The sequence below is a fragment of the Pelobates fuscus genome, chromosome 3, assembly GCF_036172605.1.
Source record: "Pelobates fuscus isolate aPelFus1 chromosome 3, aPelFus1.pri, whole genome shotgun sequence".
Classification (NCBI taxonomy): domain Eukaryota; kingdom Metazoa; phylum Chordata; class Amphibia; order Anura; family Pelobatidae; genus Pelobates; species Pelobates fuscus.
Window position 1 is genome coordinate 330192276 of NC_086319.1, and position 25164 is coordinate 330217439.

The window sequence follows — 25164 nt, forward strand, 5'->3', positions numbered from 1 at the left end:
GCCTAACAGAGATAGTACTCAGTGCTGAAATGGCCTAGAGAAACATGTCAAACACCCTTGTTGTCATGGTTGAGTATTAACTAATAATACATATTCTAACAGGCTGCACCATAACTTGTTTTCTATACACTTAACCAGAGACAAAACCATTTGAGTTGCTCTCATGCAACGTGGACTGAATAGGTTTCAACCATGCAAGTTTGTAAAACAGCCGAATAAAACATAGATAACATATTGAACCATGGAGATGGACTCGCAAACTCATTAACCGTACCATTGGCTAAATATTTTATCTTCTGCTTGCTTCCGTAGATATCAATGAATGCGAGATAGGAGCCCATAACTGTGATCGACATGCCATGTGCACCAACACCCCAGGAAGCTTTAAATGTGCCTGTAGCCCAGGATGGGTTGGGAATGGAGTGAAATGCACAGGTAAGTGTGTTTCCAGTCTTAAAATTCCTTTCATGGTATGCTGACTTTCTATATGGTGTAGACTAACGGCCAGTGTCACACCATGACTTCTGTTACCCTAGTTGTTCCCAAATTGTAATTCCTATCTTTATTGGACTTCGCGTCCACATCAACTTGAAAGACATGTTCCCTATTCAATGTTTTCTTTTGTTTGCATATACAATATTCTGAATTTTTGTTAGAATTAAGCCCTTCTTAAGCATTATTAAGAATACAGCTTTGTTTATCTGTAGTACAAATTTATCAGCAGTTCAATTTACTAAAATATTTGAGGATAAATTGATTTCTAACAAAAACAGAGAAGAAATAAGTGCTTCCATGTTAAATCTGCCAAACATCTGGAATTGCAGACTCATTATGTCTTAATTTAATGCACGTTTCTAAATCCACTTATTTATTTGTTTGCAATACTGGAAACGTGTTTTCAAAGGGATTTCCTTTAGTACTCATTTATTTGACACACAGTTAGTTTGTTTATGCAGAGGAGAGAACTAACAATATGTTCTAGGTTTAGGTCCAATGGACCACACCAAGAAAGGAAGAAAATGCAGTGATAGTGTTTAATTAATCTTTTTTTTAAATAAACCCCAGCGCATGTGCAGGACATAAGGATACATGCTGGTATTGTTCCACTCGGAGAACAATAAATAGATTAACTTAGATCACTATTATCTCCGTTCTAACAATTTTTGATATGTTGTTGTACCCTAAAGTGCTGAAAAATCTTGGACAATGTTAACTAACTTTGTCATATAAACTGATTCTGAACTAGATTAAATAAAAGGTTTTGGATTATTACCGGTATATGTCTAAAGTCTTTAAATTCTCCATGAGATGTCCTTACTCGGCTGCAACTGACTGACTGTAACTTGGTCTTCACATTTACTAGATACTGTCTGGTCACAGTACCTCAAAGATATGGCCGATTATCCGACTTACCTTTTGCTTAAGTCAGCACAGTCATTGATTAATTAAAAGAAATGACAGTATGCATTCACGTACAAAGTGGGCTGGGTCTGTCTGCAATGGTGTGAATATCCAATTTAAATTAGTAAAAAAAATAATTATGTATGTTTTGTAATTTTGTTTTTACTTGCTGCTTGTAAATGATTGTGTGCTTTAACCATATTCTCTTGTGTAGATCTTGATGAATGCTCAAATGGAACGCATTTATGTAGTCCGCATGCAGACTGTAAGAATACAATGGGATCATACCGGTGCCTGTGCAAAGAGGGGTACACTGGGACTGGATTAGAATGCACAGGTGAGTATGTATACAACACAATATGTCAGATAGTGTGCAAGATAGTGTTGAAAAACAATGCTAACTTTTTAAAATACAACATGGTGTAATATATTAGGACTGCAGTTCGTATTTGTTTAAAGACACATAAAAAATGCCAACTTAAAGGCATCAACTAAATGTAGACAGAAGTCTTTATTTTATAATGCAGCCTTTTTTATAGTCATTAAATAATTATTGTGTTCATCCTAATCAAACTGGCTTTTACGAAACTTTCATTTTTTTCCAAGTTTGTCCTGGAACAAAACTGCTGCTGTGTGTTTTGGCCCAAAGCATTTAATTATCATGCAGAAAGTATAATTTTATCATAGTTTCATTGTAATTTACATTCTTTTCATGGTTATTTAGACCGCTGTGAGATCAGCGAGAGAGATCAACAGAGAATTAGCCCCGGTAGAGCAAGTTGTCTTGTTGCTGCCAAAAATATCTTTATTGAAATGGAGGAGTCTCCATCTGTAATCATAGCAACAAACAGAAATATCAGCTTTTTCAGAACATTATGAACTGTACACAGTGGTGTATCCTGGTTTTGTGCTGCCCTAGGCAGGACAAAACTCAGGCGCCCCCCTCACCCACCCACCACCCCCACCCAACCCTTCCCCCGCCCCGCCTTCTAAATACACACACACACACACATTCACTGACAGATACGCATACATTAGCTAACAGAAACACACACACTCACTAACAGACACACACACACTCACTGACATACACACACTAACAGACACACTCACACACACACTAACAGACACACTCGCACTCACTAACAGACAGACATACACACACTCACACACTCACACACTAACAGACACACACACTCACTAAAAGACATACACACACACACTCACAGACTGACACACACTAACAGACACACTCACACTCACTAACAGACATACCCACACACACACTCACACACTAACAGACTGACACACACACACACTAACAGACACACTCACACTCACTAACAGACATACACACACACACACACACACTCACACACTAACAGACACACTCGCACTCACTAACAGACAGACATACACACACTCACACACTCACACACTAACAGACACACACACTCACTAAAAGACATACACACACACACTCACAGACTGACACACACTAACAGACACACTCACACTCACTAACAGACATACCCACACACACACTCACACACTAACAGACTGACACACACACACACTAACAGACACACTCACACTCACTAACAGACATTCACACTCACACTCACTAACAGACTGACACACACACACTAACAGACATATACACACACACACTCACAGACTGACACACACACACACTAACAGACACACTCACTCTCACTAACAGACATACACACACACACACACTCACACACTAACAGACTGACACACACTAACAGAAACACTCACATTCACTAACAGACAGACATATGCACACACACACACACACACACACACACACACACACTCACTAACAAACACACACACACACACAGACACACACACACTAACAGACACACACACACTAACAGACTGGCACACACACTAACAGACACACACACACACACTCACTAACAGACATACACACACACACACACTCACAGACTGACACACACACTAACAGACACACTCACACTCACTAACAGACATACACACACACACACACACTCACACACTAACAGACTGACACACACTAACAGAAACACTCACATTCACTAACAGACAGACATATGCACACACACAGACACACACACACACACTCACTCACTAACAGACACACACACAGACACACACACAGACACACACACACTAACAGACACACACACACACACTAACAGACAGACATACACACACTCACACACTAACAGACACACTCACACTCACTAACAATAGAGCTTGGTTGCTTCTTCTAAGTGTTGCTTCTAAGTGTCTGTGGTTGGAGATATTCTGGAGAGTTTTACAGAAGCTTCAACTGTCTAAGAGTTGTGCTAAGAGTTTTCTTTTTTACTGTTACAGGTAAGATTAATCTGTAGGAAAAGGTTACTGATTGTACAAGGTTTGATTTCCTGTTGGTAATTATAAGGCATTTGATTGGATTAGGTAGCTGCTTGCTATTGATTGCTGTGTAAATTAGCTATTGTTTGCTAATAAGCAGAGGCCTACCCAGGTGTTAAACATTCCTAGTGGGAGGTGATTTTAGGAGTATATAAGGGCTGTTGTCATTAGCTTGGCTAATAGAGCTTGGTTGCTTCTTCTAAGTGTTGCTTCTAAGTGTCTGTGGTTGGAGATATTCTGGAGAGTTTTACAGAAGCTTCAACTGTCTAAGAGTTGTGCTAAGAGTTTTCTTTTTTACTGTTACAGGTAAGATTCATCTGTAGGAAAATTTTACTGATTGCACAAGGTTTGATTTCCTGTTGGTAATTATAAGGCATTTGATTGGATTAGGTAGCTGCTTGCTATTGATTGCTGTGTAAATTAGCTATTGTTTGCTAATAAGCAGAGGCCTACCCAGGTGTTAAACATTCCTAGTGGGAGGTGATTTTAGGAGTATATAAGGGCTGTTGTCATTAGCTTGGCTAATAGAGCTTGGTTGCTTCTTCTAAGGGTTGCTTCTAAGTGTCTGTGGTTGGAGATATTCTGGAGATAAACTGGAGGTAATCTGAGGTATTCAGGAGGATAAATAAAAAGTTAAGATTCGTTTGATTTAAATAATTGATCTCATTGGAATGGCAAACTTAGTTCAGTGTAATAGTTGCTATGCATTTGTTTCGCGTTCCATTTTTTGGAGGTTTAGTTGTTGTCTAATCTGTAGACAGTTCTCTATCTTGCGGCAGGAGATTGTATTTTTGAAGTCTGAGATTTGTAAATTATCTGGTAAACAAACTCAAGCTGGAACTGCTGCAAAGCCACTGCCACAGAGACATACTAGGAATGGCAGATGGATTACTGTAGGATCTGGTAGACTTAGAGTTGTGGATAAAAGGCATATTGCACAGTCTGTTGTTCTACATAATTCATTTTCTGCTCTTTCAGAGTGTAATGGTGTCATGGAGACAGGCACTGAGGCTAGTGGTGTTGTGCAGAGAGGCACTGAGGCTAGTGGTGTTGTGCAGAGAGGCACTGAGGCTAGTGGTGTTGTGCAGAGAGGCACTGAGGCTAGTGGTGTTGTGCAGAGAGGCACTGAGGCTAGTGGTGTTGTGCAGAGAGGCACTGAGGCTAGTGGTGTTGTGCAGAGAGGCACTGAGGCTAGTGGTGTTGTGCAGAGAGGCACTGAGGCTAGAGGTGTTGTGGAGAGAGGCACTGAGGCTAGTGCTGTTGTGGAGAGAGGCATTGAGGCCAGCGGTGTTGTGCAGAGAGGCTTGAAGACTATGATGAGGCCTAATAGAAAGCAGTTGTTGTTGGGGGATTCCATCATAAGAGGTGTGGAGATGGACAATGGTGGTATTGTGAAGTGTCTTCCCGGAGCTACTGCTCACAGAGACAGGAGACGTATCTGTAATATTGTTAAGCAAGCAAAGCAGGAAGGGGAATTGGATGTACTTGTCCATTTAGGGACAAATGACTTGGCTTGCAATGAGGTTTCAGAGGTTAAGGAAGTTTTTAATGTTTTTGCCAATGATATACGGCAGGTTGCTTCCACACTGTCATTCTCTGAAGTTCTGCCTGTGCATAACACTCAGAATGGCAGGCGGATGCGTATTAGGGACTTTAACTTGTGGCTTGGTGAATGGTGTTGGGAGCAAGGATTTGGCTTTATTGCTCATGGTAGCTCTGTTTGGAATGGAAATAAACTGTACAAAAAAGATGGTTTGCATCTTTCTCAAAAGGGAACAAATGTTCTCAGTGAGCAGTTCAGAGGTTTTGCTAAGATGTATTTAAACTAGGAGGGGGGGGCAAAAGGGTGATAAAACATCAATCCAATTGTCCCCCAAAACAAGGACAGAAGGTGCCTGTAGCAAGTGTGTTAAAAAATGATAAGCTTAGAGTCATGTCTACAAATGCTCGCAGTTTAGGGAATAAGATCCATGAACTTGTGGCAATAATGGCAAATGATAGTGTAGATTTAGTCGCTGTTACTGAGACATGGTATAATGAAAAAAATGACTGGGACATAGCAATACCAGGGTACTCTTTATATAGAAAAGACAGGGAAGGCAAGAAAGGGGGAGGGGTGGCCCTGTATGTGAAGGATAGCATAAAATCTAGCCTAATAAAGGTTAGTGAGACGAACATAGAGTCCATTTGGGTTACGTTAGAATTTGGTAATCACACAGTAGTTCGTGTAGGTGTGATTTATAGGCCCCCAGGACAAATTGAAGAGTTAGATAATCTACTAGTTGAAGAAATAGCTAAAATGACAATGAAGGGGGAAGTTATCACCATGGGTGACTTTAATCTTCCTGATGTGAATTGGAAAACAAAAATAGCTACTTGTGCCAGAAGCACACATATTCTAAACTCCCTACTGGGATTGTCTCTAAAACAAGTCGTTGAGGAGCCAACTCGTAAAGAGGCCATACTAGATTTAGTGTTAACAAATGGAGATTTGGTATCAGATATTACTGTAGGTGAAAGTTTAGGATCCAGTGATCATCAGTCAGTGTGGTTTAATATAAGAACAGTGACTGAGTCACACCACACAAAAACAAAAGTTTTAGACTTTAGAAAAACAGACTTTTCTAAAATTAGAATATGTGTAAAGGAGTCATTATCAGACTGGAGCAACTTAAATGGAGTCCAAAATAAATGGGATTATTTAAAAGCTGCACTACTGAAGGCAACAGAAAATTGCATTAGGCTTGTCAGTAAAAGCAAAAAATTCAAGAAACCACTGTGGTACTCCGCAGATGTGGCCAAAATAGTAAAAAACAAAAAGTTAGCATTTAGTAATTATAAAAAAACCCAGAGTGAGGAAGACAGAATGACCTATAAGATTAGGCAGAAAGAGGCTAAGCAAGTTATAAGAGCTTCCAAATCACACACAGAAGAGAAAATAGCACAGTCAGTAAAAAAGGGGGACAAAACTTTTTTTAGATACATAAATGAGAAAAGAAAAGTTAAAACAAGGATTAGTTAGATTAAAAACAAAAGAAGGAAGGTATGTAGATGAGGATAAAGGTCTAGCTGACTGCCTCAATGAATATTTGTGTTCGGTATTTACAGCTGAAAATGAAGGAAAGGGACCTCTGTTAAAAAAAAGGATAAATGAGTCATTTATTACATGTGAGTTTACAGAGGAAGAGGTTCTATTTCAACTGTCAAAAGTAAAGACAAATAAGTCAATGGGACCTGATGGAATACACCCAAAGCTATTAAAAGAGCTTAGTGGTGTACTAGCAAAACCATTAACAGATTTATTTAACCAATCATTGTTAACAGGAGTAGTCCCAGAAGATTGGAAGTTAGCGAATGTTGTGCCCATTCACAAGAAAGGTAATAAGGAGGAGTCGGGCAACTATAGGCCAGTAAGCCTTACTTCAGTAGTGGGGAAAGTGATGGAAACCATGTTAAAGGATAGGATTGTTGAACATCTAAAAACACATGGATTTCAAGATCAGAGACAACATGGGTTTACTTCAGGGAGATCATGCCAAACTAATCTTATTGATTTTTTTGATTGGGTAACTAAAATTATAGATCAGGGTGGTGCAGTAGACATTGCTTACCTAGATTTCAGTAAGGCTTTTGACACTGTTGCACATAGAAGGCTTATCAATAAACTGCAATCTTTGAGTTTGGATTCCAATATTGTTGAATGGGTAAGGCAGTGGCTGAGTGACAGGCAATAGAGGGTTGTAGCCAATGGAGTATATTCAAAGTATGGTCTTGTCACCAGTGGGGTACCTCAGGGATTTGTACTTGGGCCCATTCTCTTTAATATTTTTATTAGTGATATTGCAGAAGGTCATGATGGTAAGGTATGTCTTTTGGCGGATGATACTAAGATATGTAACAGGGTTGATATTCCAGGAGGGATAAGCCAAATGGCAAATGATTTAGGTAAACTAGAAAAATGGTCAGAGTTGTGGCAGCTGACATTTAATGTGGATAAGTGCAAGATAATGCATCTTGGATGTAAAAACCCAAGGGCAGAGTACAGAATTTTTGATAGAGTCCTAACCTCAACATCTGAGGAAAGGGATTTAGGAGTGATTATTTCAGATTACTTAAAGGTAGGCAGACAATGTAATCGAGTAGCAGGAAATGCTAGCAGAATGCTTGGTTTTATAGGGAGAGGTATTAGCAGTAGAAAGAGGGAAGTGCTCATGCCATTGTACAGAACACTGGTGAGACCTCACTTGGAGCATTGTACGCAGTACTGGAGACCGTATCTCCTGAAGGATATTGATACTTTAGAGAGAGTTCAGAGAAGGGCTACTAAACTGGTTCATGGATTGAAGGATAAAACTTACCAGGAAAGGTTAAAGGATCTTAACATGTATAGCTTGGAGGAAAGACAAGACAGGGGGGATATGATAGAAACATTTAAATATATAAAGGGAATCAACACAGTAAAGGAGGAGACTATATTTAAAAGAAGAAAAACTACCACAACCAGAGGACATAGTCTTAAATTAGAGGGACAAAGGTTTAAAAATAATATCAGGAAGTATTACTTTACTGAGAGGGTAGTGGATGCATGGAATAGCCTTCCAGCTGAAGTGGTAGAGGTTAACACCGTAAAGGAGTTTAAGCATGCGTGGGATAGGCATAAGGCTATCCTGACTATAAGATAATGCCAGGGACTAATGAAAGTATTTAGAAAACTGGGCAGACTAGATGGGCCGAATGGTTCTTATCTGCCGTCACATTCTATGTTTCTATGTTTCTATGACATATATACACACACACACTCACATTAACACTTTTTTTTTTTACCCCCCTGTCTCCTTACCTTTGGGAATGCTGGGGGGGGGGAGGGAGTTCTCTATCTCCCTGGGGTCTAGTGGGGCTGCCGGTCGGGCTGCTGGGCTGGTTGCAGGGCGGGCGGGCGACTGGCGAGGGAGCACTTCCTCTGAGCTGTCTGCTCAGCTCCCTCGACATCATATTCCGGCTCCCAGCCTCACTCTGCGGCGCGCGAGGGAGCTGAGCAGACAGCTCAGGGGGAGCTCTCTCACTCGCCAGCCGCCCACCCGCCCTGCAACCAGCCCAGCAGCCCGACCGGCATGTCAGTTAGCCGCAAGGCTAACAAGACATTTGCCCTGGGCATTTGGGGGCGTCTTTTTTTGCCGCCCCCTGGAAAATGCCGCCCAAGGCAAATGCCTTGTTTACCTCGCGGCTAAAACGTCCCTGACTGTACATGGTGGTGAAATTCTAAAAATATGTTTTATGTTCTGTATATGGTGTGCAATTAAATGAAAGTCTGATCAATTAACCTGTCTGCTCTTTTGAACAGATATTGATGAGTGCTCCGAAAACTTGAATTTATGTGGCAATGGACAGTGTCTGAACTCTCCTGGAGGATACCGTTGTGATTGCGACATGGGTTTCTTACCAAGCGTTGATGGAAAAGTTTGTGAAGGTACAGCAGCAACTCACCCAAAATACCAAACTTCATTAATAGTTTGACCAGAAAATTTGGGCTAATGGGCTAAAAAGGCTACATAATCTTTACAGGTGTGCTAAACGAGAGAAACAGCAATAGGTTGGCAATGGTTTGGAAAGAACAGATAATTTAGGATCAACTTAGGATCAAAAACATTAAAAGTAACATGATGGTAGCACAAGCTGTCCTTTACTGTAGGTTCTATTACATCTTTTTCAGTTCTATGTTAGAGTCACTGCACAGTTAGTGCTCTAACCATCATAATCCCTGCAGCAAATTGCTCATATTATTTTTCTACGTACATGCACAGCTCTGTTTATCAACCCTTTAATTTTTAGAAGAGTTTTTATGTGTCTGCTCTCTAACAATAAAAATACGTCACTTATAATAAGTTATTCATGTTTGTTTTATCCAACCTGCAGTAGAACACAAATTGTTAATACACAGACTTGAATAAAGTTATGTTGCTCTTTCACAAGCTAAAATGTCGATTAAGATATAGGTAATATATTGAGCCCCTGATTTTTAGCTTTGTGTTTTAATATCCACTAATAATAAAATAATACCATCTTTACATTTGAGAAATGTATTCTGTTGCCGAGTTTATACTTATATCTGATGGCCTAGTGCCAAGACATTGAAGTTTTTTTGTTTATTTTTCAACAACATCATCATTTTCTCCATTTTTAGATATTGATGAGTGCATTCTCCCCAACATCTGTGTTTATGGAACTTGCAAAAATTTGCCGGGGTTGTTCAGATGTGATTGTGACCCTGGATATGAGCTGGACAGAAGCGGAGGCAATTGCACGGGTAAGATAAGATTCAAATTTCTAGTCTCAGTTTCAAGTAGGTACAATTTTAGTGTGTTTTTTTTCAGACATTTGCAAATAAGAGCGTTGTATCTATCTCCAAATATTCGGAAATATGTTAAAAATATATGTTAAAAATCCAGGCTAGATAACCTTCCTTTAGTGTTCCTCTACTCTGTCTTTTTTTTTCTCTCTCTCTATTTCACATTATTATTGGCATTTACACATCTTTATTGTCTTCTTCTTTTTATATATAAAGTTACTTTAAAGGGATCCTGTAGGCACTAACATCACTACATATCATTGAATTGGTTATAATGCCTGGAGTCCCCCTCCATTTGGTGTTAAACCATTTACAATCAGCTTAAAATTAAATAAGTGTCCGCACTCAAGTTGTGGCTAAGGCAGAGATTACACACTTCCTTCAAGCCATACTAATTCATACCAGCAATGGGAGCTGTGATAGGCTAAAACGTTCAGCTGACACTCCCATCCAATCACAGCCACCCATTGCTGCTGAGGCCAATACTTTTTCATTAGCCCTAGCAGCACACAGGAGACTGTTACTGGGGACTCTTGCTTTTAGTTTAAACATAAAAAATGGTTTAATACTGAAATGAAGGATGGCACAAGGAGACTTCAGACACAATAATCACTTATAATCACAGTTACACAGTTAAAATAGGTACTATGTTTATTTTACAGTATTTTCAACTGTACACAGCACACATTGCTTATGTGCAGATCTTTAAAAAAAAAAAAGTCTCTTAAAGGATTTCCAAGAGATAGACGTACAGTCAAAACCATATGGACTTGTTTTAATAGCAAATCCTAATGCTCCAGTTTTGGGCTTGGACAGAGACATCTTACATTAGAGTAGTATCAACTACATTAACTACCAATAAATCTTCATTAAATTAACGCTCTTGTCATAATTGTGTTTAATTTTCCAGATGTGGATGAGTGTGCCGATCTAACAGTATGCATCAGTGGCACTTGTGAAAACACACCAGGCAGCTACAACTGTGAATGTCCTCCAGATTTCGAACTTAACCCAACCCGGGTTGGATGTGTTGGTATGAAATTTTTTTTTTTTTTTTTAAATGACCAAGGAAACATTCATTCTCAATGGCTTTTTATTTAGTATTGCAGAAAAAGAAGTCTAGTACAAGCTACGTGAATTCCAGTGCATGCGTGCTCTCATTGTCATGCTCATGAGTGCATTTGTTCTTTTAGCATTAATTAGAATTTGTACTGATATCATTTATCAGTCCATAAAGCTCCAAATGACCATTTCCAGAATACCGTTTAATATTTTACATAGAACATGGGAAATGAAAAATCAGAACATCATTTTAACATATCACAGCTACTCTTCCTGCCAGATCATTAATTTATTTGGATATATTTTCAGAAACTATTGTGATATAGGTCATTAATAGTCTATAACAATAACCTGTTTATGTTTTTTCAAGAAAAAAACACATTCTCATCACCTTTTCTAGAGTTCTAGAGGAGATGTACTCAAAGGAGGAGATATTAGCCAAAACAGATGCTATGCTGGGTGCAAAGTGCTAAATGTTGAGAAATATTCTCTAGGTTTCCAAGGTGATAGCTCCTATTTAGCACTTTGCTCCATAATATCACTCATTTCTGCCTTTTATAAGTATAAATATCTGTCTTCACAATATAATAATTAACCATTACTCAATACTGAGAGCTATCCACAGAAAGCAAACCCTAAGCAGAACATAAATAAGAAATATAAGCATGCAGAAAAACCCGAACTTTACTAAAATGTCCTTTGTTACAAAATATATCGAAACAATTATTTACCTACATAATATATAAGGCAATACAAGGGCAACATAACTCACAAAAGCCACGATTACAGTATATTAGGTTAGGTTTGTGTGCATCCTTACAGATGTACTGGACTGAAGACATACATGTACATATGACAATAAGGTATTTGTTTTCTACAGTGACAAGATACATTGGGCATTACATTCTGCAGCTACAGGTAAAACACGATCAAATGGTAGCACAGGCCCTGTGTTTTGTGTACTCTTAAGCTACATAGAACACTAAATAAACACTAAATAGAATTTACATATTTCATTCAGGTATAAGAAAGAATTCAGAGAGAATGATGATGCTCATGTCTTTTTATGATGTTATTATTAAACATGTCTCTTCTTTGCCTGCAGATACCAGGTCTGGCAGTTGCTATTTGGAAACAAAACCTCGGGGAGATAACGGAGAGTTGTCCTGCAGCACCGAAGTAGGAATTGGTGTTTCAAAGGCTTCGTGTTGTTGCTCTCTTGGGCTCAAAGGGTGGGGAAACCCTTGTGAACTTTGTCCTTCAGTGAACTCAAGTATGTATGCTTTGAGTAATTTACGAGTAATTTAGAAGCAATTTCTACAGCTCAAATAATCATATAATTATACAATATCTATCTATCATTCTTGTTTTAAGATCTGCTTGAAAAGTCTTTATATGAGTTGTAAAATGTGTTATCTCTCTAGGTGAATATAAAACCTTGTGTCCTGGAGGTGAAGGTTTCAGGCCAAATCCGATCACCATTATTTTGGAAGGTAAATTTAAAACCCTACCTTACACAAAAGTATCTAGCATAAAATATTTTTGCTGAACAATGCACCCAAATCTAATATTCACCCGAAATATTATATTAGAGGACTGAGTAATTTAATCCATAATTATTCTATGGAGCTGCTAAAAAACACATTACTAGCGAGTGCCATGGAGCATAAGTAAACCGTCTTCCATTGCCATATATGAGTATTTTTCAACTGATGGGTATTTTGTAATTGTGGCTGAGCTCCAATACTCGACCAGAGTATCTCCGCCAAAGCATCTCTCCTTTTCTCGCAGAATGTTCAGTGATATATATATCGCAGCCCCTGCAAACATCGGGTGAAACTTTATGGGGAGGGTGAAAAACAGGAATTCTTTATAATGTTTCAATGCACATATTTATACACAGACCTCCGGCAGGGGGTAATTAATTAGGACAATGGAGATCCTACTCAGGTGCCCCTGTGTGTGGGAGATAACTAGATCAAGTACCGCTAATCAAATTAACTTCAAGACAACAGGGCATCTTAACATGCGTGTAGGCATTTTCAAGATGTATTTTTTTATTATAAAATAATAATGCTCAAATAATGCTCCCTGCTTTTTCTCTTTAGATATTGACGAATGTCTCGAGTTACCTGGACTTTGCCAGGGTGGAAAGTGTATCAATACGTTTGGAAGTTTTGAGTGCCGCTGTCCTGTTGGCTATTACCTTAATGAACAAACACGTGTTTGTGATGGTGCGTACTGATAATATTCATGGTATATACAGCCGATTGCATTAAAAATAATCCGATTATAGCCTAGCATCTAGCATCTTGCCTCTCTTCCTAATATTTCCAAAGCGAAATCTGTTCAGACATGAGGTTTGCGTAAATGTTTTGACTATAAAATGGCCATTTGGCTGTTTATATTTCCTCTCTCATCCACCACATTTCAGCTGAGAGATTTAAGGAAGGAAATTGTTTTGTCAACATTTTCATGATAAACTTTTGTTCTCAATTTGAAGATGTTAATGAATGTGAACAACCTGGTATCTGTGGGCCTGGAACCTGTTTCAACACGGTTGGAAATTACACGTGCATATGCCCACCTGACTACATGCAAGTTAATGGAGGAAATAATTGTATGGGTAAGTAATGTCAATTACATTCTTTCACTCTTTGACTGTAATGGATATGATGATCTCCCAAAAAAAAACAAGTAAACTTTGGGATTTGTGCACCATTTTATTAAGTGGCAGATGGTGTGTTTTGCTGTAGTGTTCATATTTGTCAAAATACTATTTTACGTAGTATTTTTTCTTTATAATTTTTGTTTCTGTCATTTTATTGTTTGTTGTTTGTTGTGTGGTCCGAATAAGTCAATAAAAACATATTTGTAATTAAAATTGAATGAATATTATGTATCCACACTTTACAATGCAAAAAAAAAATAATAATTAGCAAAATTTCAGAGACTGTGAAATTCAAAATTACACTGTATTTGACATACTATAAAAAAAGTTTTACTTTTAATGGCAATATCATAAATTATAAAAATTGCTACAATATAAGTTTCTTTAAAATGTTTCCTGTTTTTTTTTCCCGCTGTAATAATCACTTGATCCGTTTTGTGCTGGAATTCCTTTTTTATTTTAATTAAATAATATGTAGGGTGTAGTAAAACAGTTCATGTTACGTAATTATTTGTTGTGATGAATATATATTTGTCACTTACAGATATGAGAAGGAGTTTATGTTCCAGAAACTATTATGCTGACAATCAAACCTGCGATGGAGAATTGCTCTATAACATGACAAAGAAGATGTGTTGTTGCTCATACAATATTGGCCGTGCCTGGAACAAACCGTGTGAAGTGTGTCCTTTGCCAAATACAGGTAGGTATCACATTTTTCAATAGTTTCATTATATTACATGAGCAGCATGTATCTCTGTATGTTGTAATAAGCATAACTATGGAGAGTCTACTATTCATCCAATTCATAATTACTTGGTAAACTCTTTATACGAGAAGCACGTGCCATCAGAATTCTAATGCTAACACATAGTTGGGTAGCACACTGTAAGTTTTATTAGTCTACACAACATTCCAAAGTCTTCTCTCATTTGTCGTGCATACACCCCAAGGAGATAATTCTTTAAAATGAAATAAAATAAGTACATCTCTTTGGGGGAATCATAAAATGTACTTTGAAGCTTAACTTGGAAAAAAAAAAACGTTAGAATTGCGTATTGGCGAATTTCTGAACAACCCACCAGCAGGTATCAGAAAAAAAATATATATTTTAAAAACTGTTAAAGGTTGCTGAAAATAATTAATCTTAATCAAAATAATATAGTTTGTTGTATATATTTTTCTCCACCCATTGCAGTTTCCACGTTTTCCTATGTAGGGCACAGCACACTTCAACTGGCACCCTTTACTAAGTGGCGTCGGCACAGCAATCACAATTTTGGTGTAACCTGTCAATTTCTATTAAATCTACCTGTCAGCGTGTGCCGTAGTTCAATTGCCTAATGTGTTACTGAAACATCAGCTGTTTTTAATAAGCCCCTTGTATGTTTTTGGAAATAAAAGTTTAGGTGTGATTTTTTTTATCCCCCTTTGTGCCAGTTTTATATTTATGTAACTTAACCTAGACTCTCAACAGAGATTCTATTAAAAACAACATGAAATAGATATTTACTAATTAAAATACTTGCCAAATAAATTATGCTAATGCTTTCTTTGCAGATGACTTTTCAAGTCTTTGCGGAAGTACTAGACCGGGCTTTGTGATCGATATTTACACTGGGCTTCCAGTAGGTCAGTATGTTTTAATGTACAGTTTGATCTGCTTGTAAATGTTGTACACAGAGGATGTCACAAACTTAAACATTTGTTTCAGATATTGATGAATGCAGAGAAATTCCTGGTGTCTGCGAGAATGGAGTTTGTATAAATTTGGTAGGAAGCTTTAAATGTGAATGCCCAATGGGATTTGTTTACAATGACAAGCTGCTAATCTGTGAAGGTAAGATATGACATTTTATTTTCTCATCAATCGTACAAAACTGTATAATAAACGCAGAGTAGTGTATTACATAGAACCCAGCTAGATCATTTAAGTGTGAAACAGTACTATTCTAAGATAGTATTTTGAAATACTGTTGTACATACACATGATGTTGAGTGGAGTGCAAATTTTACAAAGTTATTTAATCAGGCATTTATTGATTTGTCGCTAAAGGTAAAAATAAAATAAACAAACCTGTTTTACCATTTGCAATAGCTTAATATCACTGGATTCAGTGAGTAAAAAAAATTACAATCAATTAAAAAAAAACAAAAAACATCAACTGAGTGAATACAAAATGGAAAACAAAAGGCCAGTTTAGTTGTAATTATTATTTATATGATTATTTTGATCTTTCATCGAGTCATACAAAAAAAGATATCTAACTTCATGGAAAATATATAAAGCTATGACCCCCATTATCATAATATGTAAAATTCATACATTTTATTATGGAGGCATTAATTACAAATGCATATTTTGTAAATCTTTTTATAAATCTATTTCGGTAGCAATAGTTTCCCAGGTTTCTATTGCAGGCATTCATCTCTCAGCAGGCTATATGAGGTGCAGAGCTAGTGTAAGCTAGGAACCACTCATCCTATTCCCAGCAATGGCTTAGAGGGACATCTTTAAATGAAAGAAAGCATAGTGTTTTGGACCAGAGGCCTTCGGTGTCCTGCCTATCTCCTCCAGCAAATCAACAACTGCGTGACTGTGCTAATCCGAAACCTGAAACTCCAAAATCCTGCCCTGTAAATAAGTTAGAAGATTTTCTGCCAAACTGTAAACACAGTAAAGGCTTACAAGGGGGCAAGAGTGTCATTCATAAAGTTTCTATATAGACAGAGAGGTAGTCAGGGTAAAATAAATAAGTTAGTTTGGGAAGGGAGGGCAAAGCTCGAACAGTGAGAGTAAACATGACTCCAAAACAGGATAAACATCTTTATACATTCATCGCTCTGGATGCGTTTGATGTAATGAAGTATAGTACTGTAAGTTAAGTATTAGGACTTTTTGGTGGCCAAAAGCAAATAGTTCAGGATTTGATTTCCTGAAGTAGAGGCAACATTTTTGGAGCAAGTTTAAGGCTATTTTGGGTACTTAGCACCCTTCAGATAGATCCTTTGTTTTACAAGCTGTCCAAACAATCCATCTTTAGATTCTAGATCTCTAATAAGTAATTATTACACTAGGCTGGGTTTCTTTGTTTGCTACTCTTATTTCTTTTTTATTTCTTGTAATTCACAGTTTTTTTAAGTAACTGCAATAATTAAAACCGTACCATAAAAAAAATATATACATTACAACGGATATTTCTAAATTCTGTATGCACTTACAGATATTGATGAATGTCAGAATGGGCCAGTATGTCAAAGGAATGCGGACTGTGTTAACACACCAGGCAGCTACCGTTGTGACTGCAAACCAGGATACAAATTCACATCAACCGGGCAATGCGTCGGTAAGAACTAGGTTTCTTGGCTGTACTTTGCATGATACACATTACATTAGAGTATTAGAAAATATAGTTATAGAGACAATACATGTAGCAAGTAGATTTATAGAATATTGTCCCATCATAGAAAATAAAAATATTAATAATAGACATAATTTTGTGAATTTCATGTTGTGCTCAATTTATAGGATTTGTTGTGTTAGAATGGAGGGTGGAGTGGGGGCAAATGTATGGTGGGAGATGTTAAATGTGAACAGAGAGTTGGGGGCACGCGTAAGGCAAGAAAGAGCGTTTTAAGATTATTTGTGGAGCAAAACTCTTTTCATTCTCTTACTTACTCAACTCTTACTTTTCATTTACCTATATATGGTTACTTTAGGACAGAGGGTCTAGATTGAAGGGAGGTGAACCCTAAAACATAACCTTGGGGTACACCCTATGATATTGGAATGGCAGCTGAGAAACTAAATTGAACATAAAGGATAAAAAATATAAATAGATTAGAAACCAGGAGTTTGGCAGAAGCAGGGTTCTTTAGTGTTTGGAGTTTAGAATGCATATGTCTATGTACCATGTCTAATATGTATAATACATGCCTATATACGTCAAAGACGTGCTTTGTTTTTTAATGTTTGGTATTTTCCCATAAGGAAATTGTCTATTGTTTCTCTACTTTCTGTTTTGCTAATTTTGGAGGGAGTTGATTATCTCTATGATTTGAACTGAGTTTCCGCAACTGTGCCAACAGTACTTTAGGATGTTTATCGTTTCTCCAAAAATCACTATTGTAACTAACTCGGTGGAACAGTAGAACAGGAAAGCTGGCAAAATATCCAGTTTAAGAAACAATACTGGTGATCACATTGGCAAGTTCACATTTTCCTGTAATTCTTTACATCCCTGTTTGATAAATAGGAAAAGCATCGAACTTGCAAAGTGTTTTCTAAGATACAAACTTGTTAAGAAATGGCCGATATATAACCCGAGCACTGGGAAGTCCCATTCCTATTAAAGATGCCCAATAGATACCCATTCACTTCAAGCTGAATCTCTGCTAGTGCTAGTGCTCATTGAATTTTAGATTTTTTTAAACTTGCGATAATATGACCCAAATCTTTTTAAAAATCTAAAACCAAACAAAACAAAGACCTCCTTTAATTTACACACTCACCTTGGCTGGCATTGACCATGAATGTTGACAGTCAAAGTTTTTTATTGCTATTTTTCATCAAAACGTCTGAAAGAGAGAACTGTCAACACACATTTATTTTACCCTGATTTACCCTTGTGCTTCACATTTCTGATCATTTTTGAAGCCCAAAGGGCATTGTAAACAATTTGATTTTGAACATCCGTTTTGTTTAAAAGAAAGACGTGTTGCATTAATTGAGACAGCAAAATACATTTCTTCTTCACATTTTCCGGTAAAATTTTCCCGAAGCTGCTATTTTATTTGTCTTCTGACTGCATTTCTTTATTTATACAGAGATTTTTGTATTGTTGTTTCATCTTTTCATACATTTTTGCCGCCCATTAAGATCGAAACGAGTGCCAGGAAATTCCCAACTTGTGCAGTCACGGAGAATGTAAAGACAAAACCGGTGGATATTATTGTGTTTGCCACAATGGATTTAAAACCAATGAGGATCAGACGATGTGTATGGGTATGTTTCAATATTTACTCTTCTATTTACGGTGTTACACTTTTAGCGGATTGAAACTTTTATACATTTTAGCGGATTGAAACATAAATTGAAGGTTTTGGACAAAGAGAGCACCATTGGAAAAATTCTCAAATTAGTTTTTGTCATATTTGCTATACTGCCTAAATTTTGTAATTCGGTTTTCATACTACACATTCACTGCAAAGTCATTTTTTTTTTTTAAATGCCGATTTATGCAATTAAAGGTTCTGCCACTTAATATATTTCAACCCTTCAGTCTGCAGTTAGGTATAATAATTTTACTTTGCCCTAAAAGGGAACAGTAAACAACCAACAAATGTATACTTTCAAATCTTACAAGGTTACTAAAATCACCAATCTCACCTACAAAATATTGAAATTTATTGGCACCTGTAGCCATTCTATGTAAAACCCATCACTACTGCAAACTGAGTCTACCCTAATTTCTAGCTACAAAATATTGTGCTAAAGTTGCTCCAAGAAGCTCTCTTAAACTCCTGTTTTACTGTGATCACTTCTAATGGGGCACCTGTGTGAGGAGGGATGGTGTGCTCAACCCAAGTATTGTGATCAGACAGGACCCCAAATAAACCAAACAAAAATAATTTGAGGGGGTACACCAATCACCTGTATTTATTTCTTCACTTTCTCTTTTTGCTAGTTAGAACCTCTGTAATGCATATTCAGATTTCATCATTGTCAACCTGGACTCTCTGCACCTATAGCTATGTAGTATAAACGTGTAAATATTCCTTGTTAGTCTACATTTGCACTATGTTGTACCCTACTGAGCATGTCCACATGTTGTTGTCTTGCTGTAGATATTAACGAGTGTGACAGAGATCCTTGTGGAAACGGAACGTGCCGAAACACCATTGGTTCTTACAACTGCAGATGCCACGATGGGTTCATTCTATCACACAATAATGACTGTATAGGTAAGATGTGTTCTACCATTTTATCTAGTTATGATGAAAAATGAATTGCAAACAAATTACTTAGTGCCTAAAGATCTCTTGTTTGTATCCAACAGCCACTGAGAACCCCTTTAAGGAACTTAAGATGCATAGTTAAATCACTTGTGTTCGAACTGGGTGGCGGGAGTACAGTCATGCCTGGGTGATAGGCAGCAGGGGGTGCACGGAGCTTAAGTTCCCTAAGAAAAGGGAATTGGAAGGTGTGCAGAGTGCTACACACAAAAACTATACTGCTCGGGAGGTGGGGGTCAAAATATATTTTTGTCCTGGGTTGTATGTAACCTAGCAACACCTCTGACTTAAATATTTAATATTCATTAAATATTCTGTGTCATTTCATTTTCTGAGAATATTGCTGTTATAGATCAGATTGTTTGGATATAACTGGAGGTGTCCCAAAAGCCACAAGATCACAATATTTTCACATGAGGGTTATTTTAGGGTACTCAGAGATTAACTTCATTAAAATATTAGCACTTCAGAAGTGTAATTTAAATAAACTACATGCAGCCTGGGAACAACTTTGTGTGAGTTAAAAACAGGTAAAATAAGTAAGAATTATGAGCAGTGATCTATTAACTTGGTCGCTACATGGATTAGATAATAATATGTCCATACATGATTTTAGATTTAGATATAAATTACAAATAAGCATATAAAAACATGTGGAATGTCTTTTTTTTAAACCACAGAATGCCATTTTTTTTATCTGCAAAAAAACTATTGTCCAGTCCCACAAATATTTGTGTTCGCCTACACAGAAATCGTAAAAGTATTTTTCTTTGATGGGGATCCAAATACCAATTAAAAGGAAATTGCACAATTGTACTGTTTATGGATATTAAAATTCTATTATACAAAGTGTTCTGAAAAAGTTCTCAATTTCAGATGTAATTTTAAATGAACACTCTAACATTATAAATGTATTTATTTATAACATTCGTGTTTTTACCCCCCCCCCCCCCCCCCCATATAAATATTGGGCCCCTGTTAAAGTTAAAAAAAAAAAAAAAAAAGTTAAATCTAGGACATATTTGGTCTTGCAGTAGAAGCTGAAATAATTCTTCTGGTTTTGTATTACTTACATTGTAATTGTGTTTTGGAAATGTATATTCTTTGAGTTATTACTTTGGTAAAATAATACTGTGTTACTCTTCCAGATATCGATGAATGTGTCACACTGAATGGCCAGCTATGTAGAAATGGACAGTGTCTCAATGTTATTGGGAGTTTCCAGTGTATCTGCAATGAAGGCTACGAGATGGCATCAGACGGGAGAACATGCTTGGGTAACTAACTATTACCAGACTACATAGTGTTGTTTCCAGCCCAAGCTGATACAGTTTTTCTGCCAATCATTTTACTTATTCAAAAAAATGTGTCATATTATAATATCCTCCTAATCTCATCAATGCATTGTGTACTAGCCAAACAACTACAAGTTGCATAGAGTGATTAGCATTCAAATGTACTTATTAGCACACGTCTGGCCATTAGCGCTGCTGGGATGTGATGAACTCTCATGTTTTCCTTTTAGTAATCCAGAACTCCAGATGTTGGCACTAAAAAAAATGTGCACATATAACTCTGTGTCAAGCGATAATAACCTAAAAAATGTGCAAAGTTTTCACCACTACTTAATTATTGCAAATCTTTGTTTGACTCCGCATGCTCTTGCTGTTGTGGCATGGTATGCTATATGTGATTTTACATGCACTAAAAAAAGAAAGAATGAAGAAAAAAAAAAAGTGCAGATAGTGTCTCGCATGTAACTGCATTGGGCATTATAGGACATGCACAGCATTTTATAGCAAGAAGAAACTGTCAGGTAGGTATGTTTTTAACCCCTATTTCAGCAGAGATTTCACCAGCAAAAAATACAGTTCAAATATACATGCCTACTTTATCATTTCTGAAACGGAGCGTGTCACCATCAAGTTTTGTACAGGAGTTCCTGTGATTTTTTTCTTTATCAGAGGGGTGGTAACCCTTTGCATTGTACAACTATGAAACAATGATAAAATATAACAAAATTAAAAGTCCCTCGAGCACAATTCCAAGTCCGTATGCACCATTAAATAACAGAGTTTTTAGTACATGTAACAATGTAACATGTAAGCTCACCTGCCATGTCAAGGCAGACCTCTTAGGTGAGTCCTACACTAACAATTCGCCTTGCTGCTTTCATCCCAAAGGCAAAATTCTATAAAGAGACAGAAATGGGGATTTTTATGAACCATTGCACATTATTAATATGGCACATACAGGGTGGGTTGCATCATTGTAATATGGCAGTGAAATATAAATGCTAATAAAAACACAGAAATAAGCCCTGCACTCAAATTCACATTACTCTTGGGTGGAAAAAAATGTCTCTCATGAGGTGTTTTAAAAAAAATACACGATAACAGTAAAAAGCTGAAAAATAGTAGGAACCTTTTATAGGTAACCAAGTCAGGTATTAATTCGCATATTTTTGTTCTTGTAGTCTTCATCAATCATTGCATCATTAGTATTTATATTGTGGAAGGTTCTTTCTAGGTAACACGTGATAGCATACCACCTCATTCTTTTCAGATATCAACGAATGCTCCCGCGATCCCGGGAAATGTGCTCCTGGCACTTGTCAAAATCTGGATGGCTCATACCGTTGCATCTGTCCTCCTGGTTATGTCTTGAAGAATGAAACATGTGAAGGTATATACAAGGAAATTGAAGATTATGAACACATGAATACTGATCATATTGAAGACAATCCGTATTTTACTATATTTTGATTGTTTTTTTGCAGACATTGATGACTGTGCAGAGTTTCCAGACATCTGTGCCCTGGGCACTTGCACTAATACACCAGGCAGTTTTGCCTGTCTGTGTCCGGAGGGATTTGTATTGTCATCATCTGGAAGGAGATGCCAAGGTAATAATTGGCAGAGATTTTTTTTTATATGATTAATAATTTGTTAGATAACCATACCTAAACCCTGGAGTGATCTGAGCTTAATATGGTTAAATGGTATTTATCTTCACATCTGATATAATGCTAGCATACTTTTTAAATTCTGTCTTCATTAGAGACACTATCACATTCTTATACATTTTCTTTCATATTAAATTCCATCACAGATCAGAGAATGGGCTTCTGTTTCACGAAATTTGAAGAAGGTCAATGTACTGCACCCAAAGCTCGAAATCACTCTAAGCAAGAGTGTTGCTGTGCCTTACGAGAAACTGGCTGGGGGTCCCCGTGTGAAATATGCCCAACAGAAGGGGATGGTATGATTGTGCTGATCAATAGACTGTGTTGACATAACTAAACATTGCATGGCAGTATCTACTTTTGTCAATCATTCCTTTATTGAGGCACTTGCTTGTTACAGAAAATAGGCAGCATCTACTTCAACATTTAGAAACCAAACACTTTGTTTTCTAAGCTTCCCATGTATTATTGTAATCAGTTAGGCATTAGCAATTTATTACACAATGGTTTTAGCATTGTATATCCTACTGCAATCAGGCAACAAAGAATACATTCCCAGACAATCCCGCAGGGAGACCATTACTCAGTACAACAAAAGCAGTTTTCCACCCACCACAAGTTGGCGAGGTGTTAGTTTCAAACTCACTTGAAAGCCGAGTTTGGAGAGAACATTTATAGATGTACAGGATGTGAAGTCCAAATGAACAGATTCCAAAAGAAATCATAAGGAACACTGTTACGGGCAGCGCCAACTAAGTGCAGGAGAGAAACTATTCATGTTTGAGCATTAACCCTTTCCTAATGTTTCTAAACAAATTAGGCCACAGCCTACAGAAGAAAGTATTTATAATTAACATTACAAAGACAATAGCATTTTAATGTCAGATCAGAATTTATCTGTGTCCTTGATATTATTTCTAGTAAAATCAAATGCCATATAACACACAAAAAAAAAAAAAAAATGATATTTAAAAGAACACTCCAGACCCCCAAATCACTTCAGCTTGCTGAGGAATATATGTAGATGGGAAGTACAAGCGCTTCTATGTTTAGTTTATAATCTGGGTTATCCTGAGCAAATTTTTTGTGAGCTGCTATACCACCGTGCTTATCTTTCTATCAGAAAATAGTGTAAAAGGAAGAGATATCGGTGTAGCGCTCTATCGTAGTGGGTATATGGAAATAAATTAGTAGAAAACCTTGCTGTACCTTAAATAGGTTGGGTATACTATAGAAAGTCCCAGTAGTTTCGGATTTTACCTTAAATAAAAAACACAAATATACAGAACATAGTGTAACCTGTGTACAGGGTAAAATATAAAAATAAAGTGCATAGGTAACTGACTCACACTTTTCTGAGCTAATGTACTAGCTCAGGTATATGCGCCTTAGGGTCCGTAGAGGCGACCCTCACCCTCTTTTTCGTCCCGATTTTTCTCCAGGTGTAGTATCCTAGGTAATGGGTATAGGAGGGAGAATATAGCGTAGTACAGTCTGGTGTATATAGGATATGTTAAGTAGGTAATACCAATATACTCACAAACCCTGAGCCAATATATCGGCTCGCTTCACAAGGTGTATGTGGTTAAGGACCACATTCCTTCTTTATAAAAGCAGGTAGCAATAATAGCCGTAAGTGTTATAAGTATATATAATTAATTTATTGTATAAAAAGTATATAACATAAATATGTATAAAAAAATTGCTATATCAATAAAACAACACTTGTGGCTATAGTCCAAAAATCAATTCTGTCAGCTCACTGTTCATCCAGGACGCGTTTCACCTAATTGGCTTCCTCAGCTGGAAAAATGTTCAAAGATGAACATTTTTCCAGCTGAGGAAGCCAATTAGGTGAAACGCGTCCTGGATGAACAGTGAGCTGACAGAATTGATTTTTGGACTATAGCCACAAGTGTTGTTTTATTGATATAGCAATTTTTTTTATACATATTTATGTTATATACTTTTTATACAATAAATTAATTATATATACTTATAACACTTACGGCTATTATTGCTACCTGCTTTTATAAAGAAGGAATGTGGTCCTTAACCACATACACCTTGTGAAGCGAGCCGATATATTGGCTCAGGGTTTGTGAGTATATTGGTATTACCTACTTAACATATCATATATACACCAGACTGTACTACGCTATATTCTCCCTCCTATACCCATTACCTAGGATACTACACCTGGAGAAAAATCGGGACGAAAAAGAGGGTGAGGGTCGCCTCTACGGACCCTAAGGCGCATATACCTGAGCTAGT

At 37.1% G+C, this 25164-nt stretch overlaps 1 protein-coding gene across 1 annotated transcript in view; it reads left to right on the forward strand.

The window, feature by feature from the left end:
- FBN1 (fibrillin 1) overlaps positions 1–25164 on the forward strand; it is a 204699-nt gene that overhangs the window by 154658 nt on the left and 24877 nt on the right. The window contains exons 32-50 of the mRNA XM_063449025.1: positions 313–435; positions 1616–1738; positions 9173–9298; positions 10013–10135; positions 11088–11210; positions 12345–12512; positions 12664–12732; positions 13348–13473; positions 13743–13865; positions 14455–14613; positions 15471–15542; positions 15625–15750; positions 17135–17257; positions 18790–18915; positions 19758–19874; positions 21074–21202; positions 22491–22610; positions 22705–22830; positions 23037–23186. Coding sequence (XP_063305095.1) covers positions 313–435; positions 1616–1738; positions 9173–9298; positions 10013–10135; positions 11088–11210; positions 12345–12512; positions 12664–12732; positions 13348–13473; positions 13743–13865; positions 14455–14613; positions 15471–15542; positions 15625–15750; positions 17135–17257; positions 18790–18915; positions 19758–19874; positions 21074–21202; positions 22491–22610; positions 22705–22830; positions 23037–23186 — 2352 coding nt within the window. The remainder of the gene's footprint in view (positions 1–312; positions 436–1615; positions 1739–9172; positions 9299–10012; positions 10136–11087; positions 11211–12344; positions 12513–12663; positions 12733–13347; positions 13474–13742; positions 13866–14454; positions 14614–15470; positions 15543–15624; positions 15751–17134; positions 17258–18789; positions 18916–19757; positions 19875–21073; positions 21203–22490; positions 22611–22704; positions 22831–23036; positions 23187–25164) is intronic.